A 15,328-nucleotide genomic window follows, 5' to 3' on the forward strand; every position below is an offset into this window, starting at 1 on the left:
TAAAGATTAATGACTTTAAGTTTTAAGACAGTTTATAGCAAAAACAATATACACATGCTACAAGAAAATTTACCAGGTTAAGAATAAGGCGCCTCCAACTCAATCTGAATGAGCATGCACATTAGTGAGCCTCAGCCATGCTGAACAGCCCACAAAGAAACCATTTCTAGGGTATGTTTTGTAATAGTCTGATATGCTTAATGTTTATAAAAATAATTTTTGTAGTTTTATTTTTATAATCATTTTTGGTATTATGAGATGAAATGGAATGTGAGAAATACAATGGAGTTTCTAATACTGGTCCTCTACAGCTTGATTTAAGTGTTGTTCAGGGGCAATAATACCCTAAGCTGACTATCATGATGTTATTAACTAAAACCAGATATAACCCCAAATCCAAGTCTCGTGATACTGCCGTGACTCATGCAAATCATTCAAATAAATGGCCACAGCCACACCCAATTAAAAACAGAACACATGTCTTCTGTTTTTTGAAGTTCTGAATTACTTCTTCCTGAGAGAATGTCACTCTCAGAAAACATTTTCTTTAATCTTGATGCAAAGAAATAAAGGATGCAAAAAAGTAAAGCCAACAATTTAAATGTTCGCACACAGCTACTCTTAAATAGGATTGTAGAACCTTGAACGGGATCGTGAATGCGTTCTTGATCTGGAGCGAACAGCCACTTTCTTTGCTTCCTGTTCAAAGATCTCCTCTTCTACTCCATCTTGCCCTTCATCTATATCCATATCCTTGAAAGTCAAAAGAACAGCAGACAAAATGCCTGGTTGAGATTCAGCGTGTATTGGTAATTCTGCCTTACAAAATATTCACCATAGTAGCATTAATGACTAACAGTAAAATGGTAAGAATGTGGAGCTTAATGAGTAGGAAAAAACCATTCAGGTTTACATTATTTACATACAATAAAAATTATTACTATATTTTAAGATTTTTTTTCTGTAATTAATTTTATAAATTTATGCCCCAGAAAAACATTTACTTTTTACCTGTTGCTGAATATCTATGGAATCATCCAAATTTGCTTCAGGTTCAAGGAAATGCTGTTGACTGCTCCCTTGTGATGGTGACACAGAATGCTCTGACCCAAATGTTCCTTCTTGACTATCCTGAGGAGTTGCCTTTTGAGAATGTACACAAACACACAAACATTGGGAAATAATGAATATTATGAATATTGTTACAAATGAAACATCACAATTACAATTTTAAAAAGGAGCCCAATACCTAAAGAAATCCCATTACATCTTTTATGATCAATCTAAAATGGCACTTTTGTATAAATCCAAGTTTACTTAAAAGCACAGAATACCTCCATAAAAGGGAGATATTATAACACTAGAAAGAATGGTAAGATAAAGTAGGTCTCCAAACAAATTTTATATTGTGGAAAATATAAACTACCAAGAATAAAGGGACTGTATCATGAATGATATATAAAGAACTAAGTCACCCAACTGCACGTGTAGAAGCAAAACGAAGCTCAAACCCCAATATCAAAATCACTGATCTTGCAAAATCAGTTCTCAACTTGGGTCTTTTTCAACCTCCACCTCTAGGAATTGACAAGAGTATAAGGAAGTACTCAAATATGTAAAATATTTCAGAAAGACTAATAAAAGTTAGGCAATGCAGCCTAATTATAGGAAAAACTAAAATTTAAACCTTTTTGCCCCCCTAGGACTAGAATTACAGCAACTTGCTATAGGGATACTGCTTACATGGTACTAATCAGTATGAACTTGACTAGCAATTACATACACTATGGTGTTAACTAAAATTGAGAAACTGATTATTATGAAGAAATGACTCCCTAGTTAAACATTCCTAAAACATGATCTCACAGGTGTTGAGGATTAGTAAGAAGAGTTGGTACACAAGTTGGGGACTATTATAATAATTAACAGAAAAGAGCAACTCAAAACTACTGTTCCCTTGCTACAAACTCTGTGATTGTGAACCAAGTTACTCCAACTCTGAATTTGTCTCCCTACATGTAAAAGGAATACAACCACAGTGATTATAAAAAACAATATTGTATTATAAATTTCAAAGTTGCTAAGAAACTAAATCTTAATTGTTCCCACCACAAAAAAGAAATGATAATTATTTGACATGATAGAGGTGTTAGCTAACACTACAGAGGTAATCATATCCCAATATATAATCATATCAAATCAATATGTTGTACACCTTAAACAATGCTATATGTCAATTATATCTCAATAAAATTATTTTTTAAAACTTACTCTAATGACATTTAAACTGAAAGAAAAGAAAGCAGAATAAAAATTAAGAGCCAAAAAGAGCATTAAAGAACTGTTCCAAAAAAAAAAAAAAGGAACTGTTCCAAGTGTCTTAATTTATGAAGGAACAGGCTCCCCAAAGACAAGTAACATTTTCAAGTTTAGAAATAAATTAAAACTAAAATCAGAATTAAAGTTCTATTAGTCTTTATTCCACAAAATTGACCAAAGAGTTGGTAAATAAGTATATGTTTGAGAACAAATCAAAATGTTTTTAAAGCACAGTCCTGGCTTATGCCTTTAAAATGGTACAATAAAACTAAAATTCTTAACAACACAGCAAGATAATTTTCAACTTTATCCTGAGCTGTATTGTTTGCTCCTAATTCAGTACTCATACATCCTTCACATTATTTACTTCTTACCTCACCATTCACCTTGAGCATCCTACCTACCATCCACCCACTTGTTTTTCATCTTTGATTTTCTATTAATGGTCAACCCTTGGTATAACCAGCAGAATCCACTGCAACCAATGCTAGTTCTTGAGCTTCTTTTTTGAGCAGTTTTACCTATTTGAAAAGGTTGTGATTCATGACTTTTATTCTTTCTTAACAATCTTATGAAGAACAAAGAGAAAATCTACTTTTAATATTCTACCAAATTTTATCTTATGATCTTGCAGTTAGCATTAATTAGGTCCACTGGACCCTTAGCTATATCTAAGATATGGTACAGGATCTTAGAGGTTTTATTTTCCTATATACTGAAACATTTTGCCATTTCATCATCCTAAGAATTATTCCATTATTACTCATCAATTACTCCCAACTGTAGCCAAAAAGACTAAAATAATAACAAAAAAATGGAATTGTTGAGAAGCGTGATTCAACAGTGAAACCATCATCATTCAGTTTTACTGCATCACCAAAACCACTGCATTATATTTCAAGAAGGTATAAATAAGACTGGAGACATATCTGTAGTCTGCTTTTAGCTTTCCTTGGACAATGGATATTTAGATGTTTCATTTTCTGTCCATAATGGCAAAGAGAAGAAAACTGACAAAGAAACGTATTTCACAAAAATTTTTTTTTTTTTTTTTTTGGGCACAAAGCCTGCGGGATCTTAGCTCCCCGACCAGGGATTGAACCCGCGCCCTTGCCAGTGTAAGCGCAGAGTCCAAACCACTGGACCACCAGTAATTCCCAATATTTCACAACACTTAGACAAAGCAGATGATGAATGCAAAAAAAAGACCGCAGCATTCTAGACTCTAATGGTAACGGTGAAATTTAATGTTTAAGTGAAATATCAGACGGTGAGTTTTCAAATGACTGCATCCCAAACGTATTTCTCAAACTCAAGAACTGATGAGCGAAAAATGTATCTCTAAGGACAAAAATCTCTAAGGGTATTTTCATTCAATTAGTCATTCAACAGGAAGGACTTCATCTTATAGTATTTTGGAACAAGAAGCTGGACTGTCTGTTTTGTTAAAAGAACATGTGACATTTGAACTTAGTTGACATAAAAAGGTTTGCTATATTTCAACTATATTAAAATTCCTAATTATGTTTATTTTCCCCTATCCCTTTAGCTTCGCTTTTAAATTATTTGTAAGATGACTAAAAAATATTTTTAAAAAACCAAAAAGACTCCATAGAACCCAGGTGGCAAATGACTTTTTACCCTGATATACTGATATACGTCCTTAGAATACATCCTGGTATATTCATCTTTAGTTTCTTCAGCAATGTCTTCAGGCAAAGCATCAGTGATAATACTGAGGGACTTCCCTGGTGGTCCAGTGGTTAAGAATCCGCCTTCCAATGCAGGGGGCCCGGGTTCAATCCCTGGTCAGGGAACTAAGATCCCACATGCTGCGGGGCAACTAAGCCCACACCGCAACTACTGAGCCCATGTGCCACAACGAAAGATCCTGCATGTCGCAACGAAGATCTCACGTGCCACAACTGAGACCCGACGCAGCCAAATAAATAAATAAAGATAATATCGAAAAAAATAGAAGACAAGGATAACAGTTAGCAGAGACTTTTTTCAAAATTGGATTAACATTCACTCAGTATCACATTTTGATCCCTTATAAATCTACTTTCCTCTATTTTTTTCTGTATAAGTGGCAGGAAAGACTGTCAAAAAACCTTACTGAAATCCACACATGCTATGCTACACCTACAGCATTTTCCTAATTTATGAGTCTAATAACCTTACAACATCAACCTCAGTACCCTGAAATGCAACTCAAGTCTCTTAATTATCACCCATCTTAGTTATCATGTTCAATTCTCCTCTTTCCATTATATTCTCCTCTATAAAAAACTACTGAAGCAAAGTAAGTTACATATTTCTGATATCCCACTGACAGCTCTTTATTAAGTAGCTGAATCTTCTATAATCTTTTTATTCCTAACATTCTTTTTAAAGCCCTTTTATTAGTCTTATCATTTTCATCATCAGCATTTCATTCTATGACTCTGACACCTTTTGGATATCCTGATAAAACAATTATCAAAATCACAACTCCAACTTACTCAAGACAATAGAAATCATTCCTCTTATGATATGATTGTTAGTCCCTTCACAATTCAACCATTCTCAGAAAGTGCTCCCATTTTCCACTGGTTTTCCATCATTAGATAAAAGACCTCAACCCACACCCAAGTGTGGTCAAAGCTGCAAGGAACAGAGTGGCACTAGCAAACCTATTCTTTTCTCTGAGGCGCTCTAATAAATTTTAGGCAGCAATACGGAGCTTACTGGTAAACAAAAATGCTTAATTTTTCTGCATGTTTCACCCCATCTTAAATACACTAAAGGGAACTGGTTTGATAGAGCCAATTACACAACTTATTAAATTTGTTACTCTGTTGATATTTACTTTTCAATTTTAAATTTGTGATAGGCTTTAAACACTATTCACCTTATGCATTAGAAAAGTTGCTTTTTTTTCTTCACTACTCCCTTTTCTTCACTGCTTATTTTTGAATAAGGAAGCTTTTAAGAACATCTACTCCTTTCAAAGAGATCTTATTACTATATCTTCTAAAATTTTGGAGATGGTATAGAGTAATCAACTAAGACCAGAGTTCTTTTTTCTGTTTCTGGTTGGTAAGATTCTTAAAGCAAAATCCCTCTCCAGTTTTTGGTAACTTTCACCTCAGTAACCTGGTGTTAATTACAAGCTCAAGCTCAAGATCCAGGTCAAGAGTGCTACACCTTTACTGTCGCTGCTGAACCTTCATCCTACTGCTTCTGCTAAAACTTCTGAAATGAAATTGGAACTAAGGCAATTCAAAAGTGTCACATCTATAGCTGAACAAATCTGTTTCGATAAACTGTTCCATTACTACTACCTCTTGCCTCTGTAACAGCTCTGACAACCTGTTTCTCTTCCTTGAGTCACAACTTATGTTTTTCTTTAAATAACATCCAGGTTATTTTTTTTTTTGGCCACACTGTGTGGCATGGGGGATCTTAGTTCCCTGACCAGGGATCGAACCCGGTCCCCTGCATTGGGAGTGTGGAGTCTTAACCACTGGACTGCCAGGGGAGTCCCCAAATGTTCTTTATTGTGCTTTGTCTTCAAGTTTCTGAATTCTTAGGCAGATATATTTTATTTTCTTGACATAAAATAATGCACCTACCCAACTACTTCTATCAGAATTATTTCTACAAAACAAGGTATGGAATTCCATTCTCATAATTCCAGGTACAAGTTCCAACATACAAATATCATCAAAATCCATTTTACAAGGACTTCCCTGGTGGCGCAGTGGCTGAGAGTCCGCCTGCCACTGCAGAGATCGAACACGGTTTCGATCCCCGGTCCCGGAGGATCCCACATGCTGCGGAGCGGCTGGGCCCGCGTGTCACAACTGTTGAGGCCCACACCCCTGGAGCCCAGGCCCCGCAACAAGCGTGGCCCCTGCTCACTTCAGCTAGAGGGAGCCCACGTGCAGCAGCGAAGACCCAACACCGCCAAAAATAAATAAATAAATTTATATTTTTTAAAAAAATCCATTTTACATTTACTCTTTGCATTAAAAGGGCAAGTTCGGGGACTATCCCTTCTTAAGTAATCCTCCCTCTTCCATATTTCCATAGTCCTTCATATATACCTCTATTTCAGAAACCAGGATTCTGCCTTGTGTTCATATAGATATATGCACTCCATTAGAGAAGAGCTTACTTGAGGCCAGACACTTCTCTGTTCATCTCTGTATGTATTACCTAACAATGCTCATACTTTAAAAATATTTGTGGTATTGTATTAAATTCATTAGAGTCAAAAAGGTTTGATTAGGAAGAAGTGTGAGTGGGGGGAATTCCCAGAAACTCATATCCAAACAGTTTAACATCCGTTAAGTATTTCTCATATAGAGCAAAAAGAGGCTTTGTAATGGATTTAACCCTAGCTTCACAACAATTTGACATATTTTATCAATTCTAAGGTATGATTTTTCTTTACATTTTATCACCCTGAAATTTAGAAGATTCTTAAAACTCCAGGGGATGTTATATATACAAGTATCTAAAAATTCTTAGCTATACGTAAAATAATGGTGGGTCTTAAGACTGATGATATATGATACTGTGTACTTTAACAGTAGATGTTTCGATTTCACTAAGCTTCAATTTCCTACAATGTAAATGAGATTCAAAATACCTATCGCATAAGCATTAACTGTAATCATGCCTAATAAAGCTCCTGCCACATACTAATAACAGTCTAATTAAAGACAGCAATCTATTTTGTCATCATCACCACCAACAACAGTAAAATCATCACTATCTTGGCTTGACAGGGAATTGAGAGGAAAGGAAAGTTTTCAGCTGTAATACTGAAACACCATCTCTGTCTTCTGTTCTCTAATTCCAGTATACTGAAATTAATGTTCTCAATGGATACATAAGTTGCCAGTAAACATTTTGATTACCAAAAAACAAAATGAAACAAAAAAACAAACAAAAACTGTAAAGGTCCTGAAAAGACTGATCTCCCTAGTAATAAACAGCTGAAGAAAAAAAATCACCAAATGACAGACTGTACAAAGCAGTAACTCTAAAGACCACAAGATGGGGATATAAACCTTTTGAGGCTGTTGCTGTTCCAGGAGTTGCTGTCTGAGATGTTCAAGATTTTGCTGCTGTAGCTGTTCTGCTATCTGATGAAAGATGGAATTGTTCACAGATTCTGAAACATGAGAACTAAAAGGAAAAACAAGTGGAAATGTATATTAAAATCCAATAAAGATAATATGATAATAACTGAATATTCGAAAAGAACACCCCAAAATGCAATTAAATGGAACATACTCTACTATTATACTCTATGTTTACTTTTGAAATATTCACACAGAAAATAGAATACCTCAGAACATTAATACGTTAAAATAGAAATATACTCTTCAATAGTGTTTCAATAGATGGATCACATGTTAGAGATACTCCGATGAAGATCTGATATTACTGCCTCACAATATTAAAATACATATAAATTAGTACTTTTTACATTACAGCATTTTAAGAAAATCTCAATAAAACACTTATAAAAAGAGTTAAAAGTACTTAAGCATTGTCACTCTAACTCCTTCTTTAAACTATGAGACAGTGGGAAAAATGTTCCATCAATCACTATATGTGAAATCTACCATCATAATTGATTATACACTTCATAAAACTAATCTGCTTTCTTTAGAAAAGCATTCACATTATTAGGTATGTTAACGGAAACAGTGTTTAGATAAGAGGAATTAATAATTTAACTATACTCTGGGAAATTCACACCTGGAATACACCTGGAATTCTGGGTGCCACAAGGCAAGACATGAACAAAAAAGAGGGCATCCCAAAAGGGGCAATCAGGATGGTGAGAAGTCTTGAAACAGTTGGAAAAAAGTGTACTTCATCTGGAGCAAATAAACCTAAGGGGAAGAATGATACCTATCTTCAAATACTGGAATGGCTATTTCTTTCTCAAAAGAAAATGGAGCAAATTTGTTTCCTTGCTTCAGAAAGCAAAATGGATCAGTGTATAGAAAGCAAATCAAATAAGATTCAGTAACAAAAGATCATACCGTATTAAAAATTACCTTCTTGTCATAGAAGGCATTAAAACAATGGATAAATAACCTATACAGATGGTTAAAGGAGATTACTACATTGCTCAGGACACTAAGCTACATGATCTCAAATGCTTCTTACAACTTTAGAATTCATAATCTAAAACATTAGTTTTTAATTTTTTCAAGTAGAATCTCTATCATAAGCATATAATTGCAATTTTACATATAAGTATATTTTTAATATATTATCACAATATAGAAAACTAAATAACTATTGAAATAAGATTTCTAGAGGCTTTCCCCACTCATCATCCCTTTCTAATCGTCCCACCTTCCACCCCTGCTCTCCAACATCCTCCTTCCCTCTGGTCCTCTCATGAACCCTCACCGAACCTAAGGCTCTGCAGAACTGTATCACTGATTTAAAGAAAAACATACAATCCATTTCTTTAACAAACAAAATCCCTACAACCCTATTCCTTACTTCTGATTAGTCTGATCTACTCCCAGAATTTAGTATACTTCCTAGTAGTGCCCACTGGCACTAGAAGCAAACGTCTTTCCTATAAATATTCTTACAACAGAGTTAAATAACTTAAAGCCTAATATAGACAACAGAAAATAACACAACTAGATTTATCAACACATCAATTTTCCAGTAAAGAATATTGACATATCCCAATTATTTACAAAGTTCTTAGGAAGAGTCAAAATAACACAGGGAAGCAACAAGCAGCAATTCTACCATCTTTCTGTAATGTGAGAGCTCAAGAGCCTGAAATAATAACTCAACTCACTCAAAGTACACTCAGTAGCTCAATGGCAACGTCCCATACAATGTTTATAAAGATAACAGAAAAAATTTATGGTTTATAAAGAAAAACATAATGACTCTTACAGTTGAGAAGCTGGAATTTCCTTTTTGGGCTCTTCACTATGCTCAGAATCTTCCCCAAAATCAAACCTATCCATCAACTTCTAAGTGGGGGGAAAAAAAAAGAGAAAGAGACAAATTTAAAAGTGCTTTGCACAAATAAAAGTTGCAAATGCTATTTTGAAGGTCACTGACATCCCATTAATTTATCTCTATCATTTAAAATGTAAATGTTTCATATCATTTTATTGTTATACTCCAATAAAACATTTTATTTGAGCGGATCTTTACTTTTCTTCAGGGCATTTTGACAGACATTGCCTTATGAAGCAAAACAATCATGACACGCAGGATAAATACCAATACTCTTAACTTTATAAAAGAGAGGATTAGGATTAAAATAATTAAGTGGCTTGTCAATAGTAACAGAGCTTGATTAAAAAAAAAATCTAGAACTATAATCAACAGATCTGTTACTAGCGCAGTTCTCTCAGAATGCTCCATTGTCTTCTAAATGGTCAATTTAAAGACTTTTTGGAAGCTGCAGGCTAAAAAAGTCTAAGTAATAATCTCATAAATCAATATTTATACTTCTATGAAAATTACAGTAGCAGAAATAAAAATAATACAGATAACACTTCCAAAGTATTATAATATTCCCATAAATAGCAAGAATATTAAGCATATCACACAAGTTAAACATAAAAGATTTTCAACTTTAAAAACACTATTCTTGGGGCTTCCCTGGTAGCACAGTGGTTGAGAGTCCGCCTGCCAATGCAGGGGACAAAGGTTCGTGCCCCCGTCTGGGAAGATCCCACATGCCGCGGAGCGGCTGGGCCTGTGAGCCATGGCCGCTGAGCCTGCATGCCCGGAGCCTGTGCTCCACAACGGGAGAGGCCACAACAGCGAGAGGCCCGCGTACAGCAAAAAAAAACCAACAAAAAACCCACTATTCTTTAGTTAGACCTCGATTTATCACAGCATAGTAACAACTTGTAAAGAAGCTTTCCTTTGAACTTTCACATACTTTACAATTTTAATTCTAGCAGATTAAAATTATAGGACGGACACCATAATTAATATATTTGTAACATCCATAAAATAAATTAGGAAGTATAAAAAATAATTATCTGCCTCAACAGTGAATACAGGGGGCTTCCCTGGTGACGCAGTGGTTGAGAATCCACCTGCCAATGCAGGGGACACGGGTTCGAGCCCTGGTCCAGGAAGATCCCACATGCCACGGAGCAACTAAGCCTGTGCGCCACAACTACTGAGCCTGCCGCTCTAGAGCCCGCGAGCCACAACTACTGAAGCCCGTGGGCCTAGAGCCTGTGCTCCACAACAAGAGAAGCCACCGCAGTGAGAAGCCCGTGCACCGCAACTAGAGAAAGCCCACACGCAGCAACGAAGACCGAACGCACCCAAAAATAAAATAAATTTATTTTAAAAAAAAGTGAATACACAATTTTACTGACCAGTTATTATTAGTCAAAAGAAAATATTCTAAATGTTGCCAGTGGAATTATAAAATTACTTAATTTCTTTCAGAAATTTGAACTTTTTCTAAAATTTGTATCTTATAGAGTATGATGGATGTTAAAATATAAAATAGTGCTACGGTAAAATGTAATTTACAGAATTGGAATATACATGATAGTACAGAAAATTCAGTTCTTCATACAGAACAGATCTCTTATCTTAGTTTTTACCTTGTTAAAAGACACTCCCTGTTCTAGGGGATTAAGGGTGCTGGCTGCTGCAGCCGCTGCTGTGAGCTGTGCTGTAAGAGCCTGCAGCTGGACCACAAGGCCGGCATCCAGGGCTTGCAAGATGGAAGGCTGAGGCTTCTGCTGCTGTATCTGTAAAGTCTGTATTAACTGCTGAAGCTAAAGGGTGGGGAAAAAAAACAAAAAGAAAATTACTACAAACAGGTGTTGGGTTTGTAATAAGAATACTCATCTAAAACTTTTGGTCAATAAAATTTACCATTCTACAGTCTAGAGACCAAGAAAAAATATATACTAATTTAAAACAGTTTTTTTTTTTTTAAAAAAAGACTTTTTGTGTGTGCCATATATAACACAGTCCTTAATAAGTTTGTCTTGCTTCTGGAAAGTCAGGGAAGTTTAAACAAAATAAAATGATCACACCATGACCAACGGATAAAAAAACTCATCACAAGCAGACTTTTTTCCACTAAGCTTTTTCATCCCTTCTTCAATTAACTCAATCTCTGTAAAAGGACGAGCACTTACAACTGCTTTTACTATCATTCAGATTTACCATCTGATAACACATTCCTGAAAGCAGCTAAGAAAATAAGAAATCTGTCCCTTGGAGCAGTCTGAAACTAAGGAAATTAAAGGTGAATAGTGTCAACAAGAGTTGAAAGCAATCCCTGTCCCCCCATTCACCCTCCCTCTTAAAAAATAGAAACAGTAGTAAGATGCTGAAGATAGTTCAGTTCAGTAAACCCTATATATAACCTAGTAGTAATTAATACTTTCCTACTCAAGATGTAAACCCAAGTTAAATCTGAAAATCATCAGTTTAGAATAGAAAAAGAAAAATAGAAAAGCTATTGCTAAATAAGACATTTGCACTCTTCAAGTTCAGTTTACAGTGGGAGAAGGTAAAAACATGCACGATGAAAGTAAAATAATTTCATCTGAAATAGCAACATTAAGAAACAAACTAGTGTCTTTACCTATCATACCAACATTTACTACAAACTACTAATGTGATAGGAAAGAAACTACAAAAACATATGATAGTTGAGCTACTGCACTGAGGAAGCTCCAAAACAGGATGGATGAATAAGAGGGAGGGAGAGGGAGGAAAGAAGAAAGTAAGGCAATTATCACATTTCTCCTTTACACATTTTAAATGTTCCTTTTGACATCTCCATTTCCCCCCACAGCACTGTTATTCTTTCAGGTACCCAGGCTCAAACACTGCAGCACCCTACTTTCTTTCCTCTGCTCTGACTTCATATCTTATAGATCACTGTGTCTTCCTGACTCCTTGTTCTATTCTTCCAGAAAATCCACACTCTGGCCAAAAGTATTTTATTAATAGATGTCTTTTAAAATGACATTTGCTTTACGAATTACTTTCAAAATATCATTATCACAAAAGGTTATTAATTCTATAATTTAATCTAATATCCAATTCAGTTTCCCAACTGTCCCAAAAATGTAGAAACTGGATCCAATCTAAGACGATAATTGAACTGTTTTTTTACATTTGTAAATCACTAAAATGGTTCCATATTTTTTTTGAGATTGTCTTTTAAAGAGTCCACAACTGCACCGTTTTTTACTTATTCATATCACAATTAACCTGCTTTTTAGAGGATAAGTTAAAAAAAAAAAACCAAACAGATGCTAGACTATCCTCATATCTTTCCATGACTAGTTCCATTTAAAGTCTCAATTCAAATGTCACTTTGTCAAAGATGCCTTCTCCTGGCTACCCTAATTCTGATCCCTTCCCCCAAACTTAGTCACTGTAAAGACTTACCCTGTTTTAAGTCATATATCACTATCTAAATAATGTTTTATACTTCTTTACTGTTTGTCTCCCCTAAGATAGATAGGTATCTTCTTCAAGGTAGAAGACTTCCCTGCCTTGTTACTGGAATAACAATAGCACCTAATAACGTCTGGCACAAACTGTGCACCTAATTATTTTGGTGTGGAACGAATTATTTGTAAAATAATCTTTAATGGCATAAAAGTGTTCATGATGCATTACTAAATGAAAAGAAAACCAAGTTACACAGTACTATATGTAGTGTAGTCATTTTTAAAAAATAAAACACATACTCCTTAGGTGGTACATAATGAAACAATGTGTTAGGAAAATAATGAGTCCTAAATCATTGACATAATAAAAAAGCTGCTCACCTGTTGGCCTTGAGGACTTTGTAAGATCTGAGCTACAGCTGCAAGTGTATCTGTATTTGTTATCTGAGACACCCACGGATCAGGTAAACCTTGGACCACATTGGCTGGAGTAACAGGTGTCACAGGAGTTCCTTTTAGAAAAGACATCAAACCCAACCCCAATAAATATGTAGGTACATAAATAAGACTTGGAAAAGTAGAGAGATTTGTTCTGTCACTTTTATAAAATATGTACAGATTTATATAAATGTAATTTTACTGTCTCCATTTTGAAAAACCATTACAGAATCAGGTATGTTAAAACAACAACAATTAAAAATAATGACCTAAAAGAGCTATCCATACTTGTTCTCAATTAACTAAGTTACTACTTTAAAGGAACCTACAGGGATTTCCCTGGTGGTGCAGTGGCTAAGACTCCACGCTCCTAATGCAGGGGGCACAGGTTCAACCCCTGGTCAGGGAACTAAGATCCCACATGCCCCATGGCATGGCCAAAAATAAAAAATAACTTAAAAAAATAAACAAAATAAAGGAGGCTTTAATACTTGCAAGTCATTAAAAATCTTATTAAAGAAGAAAATTCAATGACATAAGGAAATATTCAAAATGCAATCTTTCATGAAAAAAATTATTATAAAATAGTGTGCATAACATAAAACTATTTTTGTTCCAAAATATGTGTGTCTGTGTATGTATACACACACACATCAAAAACGAAATATATACCAAAATGCTAACAAATGTAATTCTTGGACTATGATAAAAAATTTCAAATGTCATTTAAATACCTTAAAAAAAAACAAAACATGATTTTGAGATTATTACTAAACATTCCCCTCTCCATTAAATAAATTTTTCAGGGTTCTCTTTATATTAGTAGTCTTAGTTCACTGTGAATATCAAGATGATATATATGCAAGTTTAAAAGATTACAGTCTAAATCAGGAAAAACTTAACTGACACACCAATTTCCAAAGCTCATTATGTTTCTAGGGATTTTAAAAACTAAGCTTTTTAATTTTTAGAAAAGAATTACACACAAATATAACTTCTGATTTTATTTTTCACTTAAACTGCATTTCCTTTCATTTACCTAATGCTAGACAAATTCTCCTGCACTGTCAAATTATTATTTCATCTATGAATAATCACCTGAAAAGCATGAATAGAATACTCAGAAAATCTATCAAAGCAACATACCTGGGGTATTGCTCATAGCAGCAGTAGTACTGGCCAAAACAGGTGTGACAACTGGAGGAGGAATCCCTGCTGCCATATCCAAAAGAGGTTGAATAATCTCACTTTTAAATACATTATTCTTCTGCCATAAGTTTAATACTCTCACTATTTTACTCTACAGGAAAAAAGAAAAATGATATTTTGGTTTTTTTGCTTTCAAAACCTTAGCACAGTCATATCTTAGAGGCTACTTGGACAATAGATAGGAAGGATGGATTAAAATACTGCTATGATACTTTCCAGCCCTGATATTATGTTTCTATAATTTTGCATTTATTAACTTTAACTCACTTGCAAAAATATTCATTCTGATGAATATACAAGTTAATGAAAGCAATATTTAGCAGAAAGAAGGAAGGAATGGTAACTAGGTTTCACCTTCTACATGAACACTAATGAGATGGTTACAGTTAGCTGGAGAACTGTGTTAAGGATTCTGAGGCTTAGCACTAAAGTTATATTTACTGTTGATTTTAATTTTATCTTTTAAAAAAGTAACTTCAAGAGAAAATCCCTATCTTATGTGACTTTAAAAAAAATTTTTCATTTTAAAACTATCTAAGAACAAGAAAGGGTATTTCCTCACATAAGAATTTAACCAAATTTACTTTCTGCCACCACTGTTCAGCATATAAAAGTTCTGTAAACAGCAGTATTAGTTACTGACTACTGTAATGCTACTTAACTCCAGTAGAATAAGTTAAATGACAGAGGCTGAAATTAGTACTAAAAAGAGCCTTTTGTTAAATAATCTATTTTGTAATGGGTTGTTTTTGTTTTTGTTTTTTGGCGGTACGCGGGCCTCTCACTGTTGTGGCCTCTCCTGTTGCAGAGCACAGGCTCCGGACGCTCAGGCTCAGCGGCCATGGTTCACGGGCCCAGCTGCTCCGCGGTATGTGGGATCTTCCCAGACCGGGGCACGAACCCGTGTCCCCTGCATC

The 15,328-nt window shown here is 34.8% G+C and overlaps 1 protein-coding gene across 8 annotated transcripts in view; it reads right to left on the reverse strand.

The window, feature by feature from the left end:
* SCAF8 (SR-related CTD associated factor 8) overlaps positions 1–15,328 on the reverse strand; it is a 198,385-nt gene that overhangs the window by 140,049 nt on the left and 43,008 nt on the right. For all 8 annotated transcript variants that reach the window (XM_067701707.1, XM_067701713.1, XM_067701712.1 and 5 more), the window contains 7 exons: positions 14,349–14,502; positions 13,146–13,276; positions 10,947–11,123; positions 9,256–9,335; positions 7,383–7,500; positions 1,012–1,143; positions 641–753 (listed from right to left, as the gene is read on the reverse strand). In XM_067701707.1, coding sequence (XP_067557808.1) covers positions 641–753; positions 1,012–1,143; positions 7,383–7,500; positions 9,256–9,335; positions 10,947–11,123; positions 13,146–13,276; positions 14,349–14,502 — 905 coding nt within the window. The remainder of the gene's footprint in view (positions 1–640; positions 754–1,011; positions 1,144–7,382; positions 7,501–9,255; positions 9,336–10,946; positions 11,124–13,145; positions 13,277–14,348; positions 14,503–15,328) is intronic.

This window comes from Pseudorca crassidens, chromosome 13 (genome assembly GCF_039906515.1).
Source record: "Pseudorca crassidens isolate mPseCra1 chromosome 13, mPseCra1.hap1, whole genome shotgun sequence".
NCBI classification, from domain to species: Eukaryota; Metazoa; Chordata; class Mammalia; order Artiodactyla; family Delphinidae; genus Pseudorca; species Pseudorca crassidens.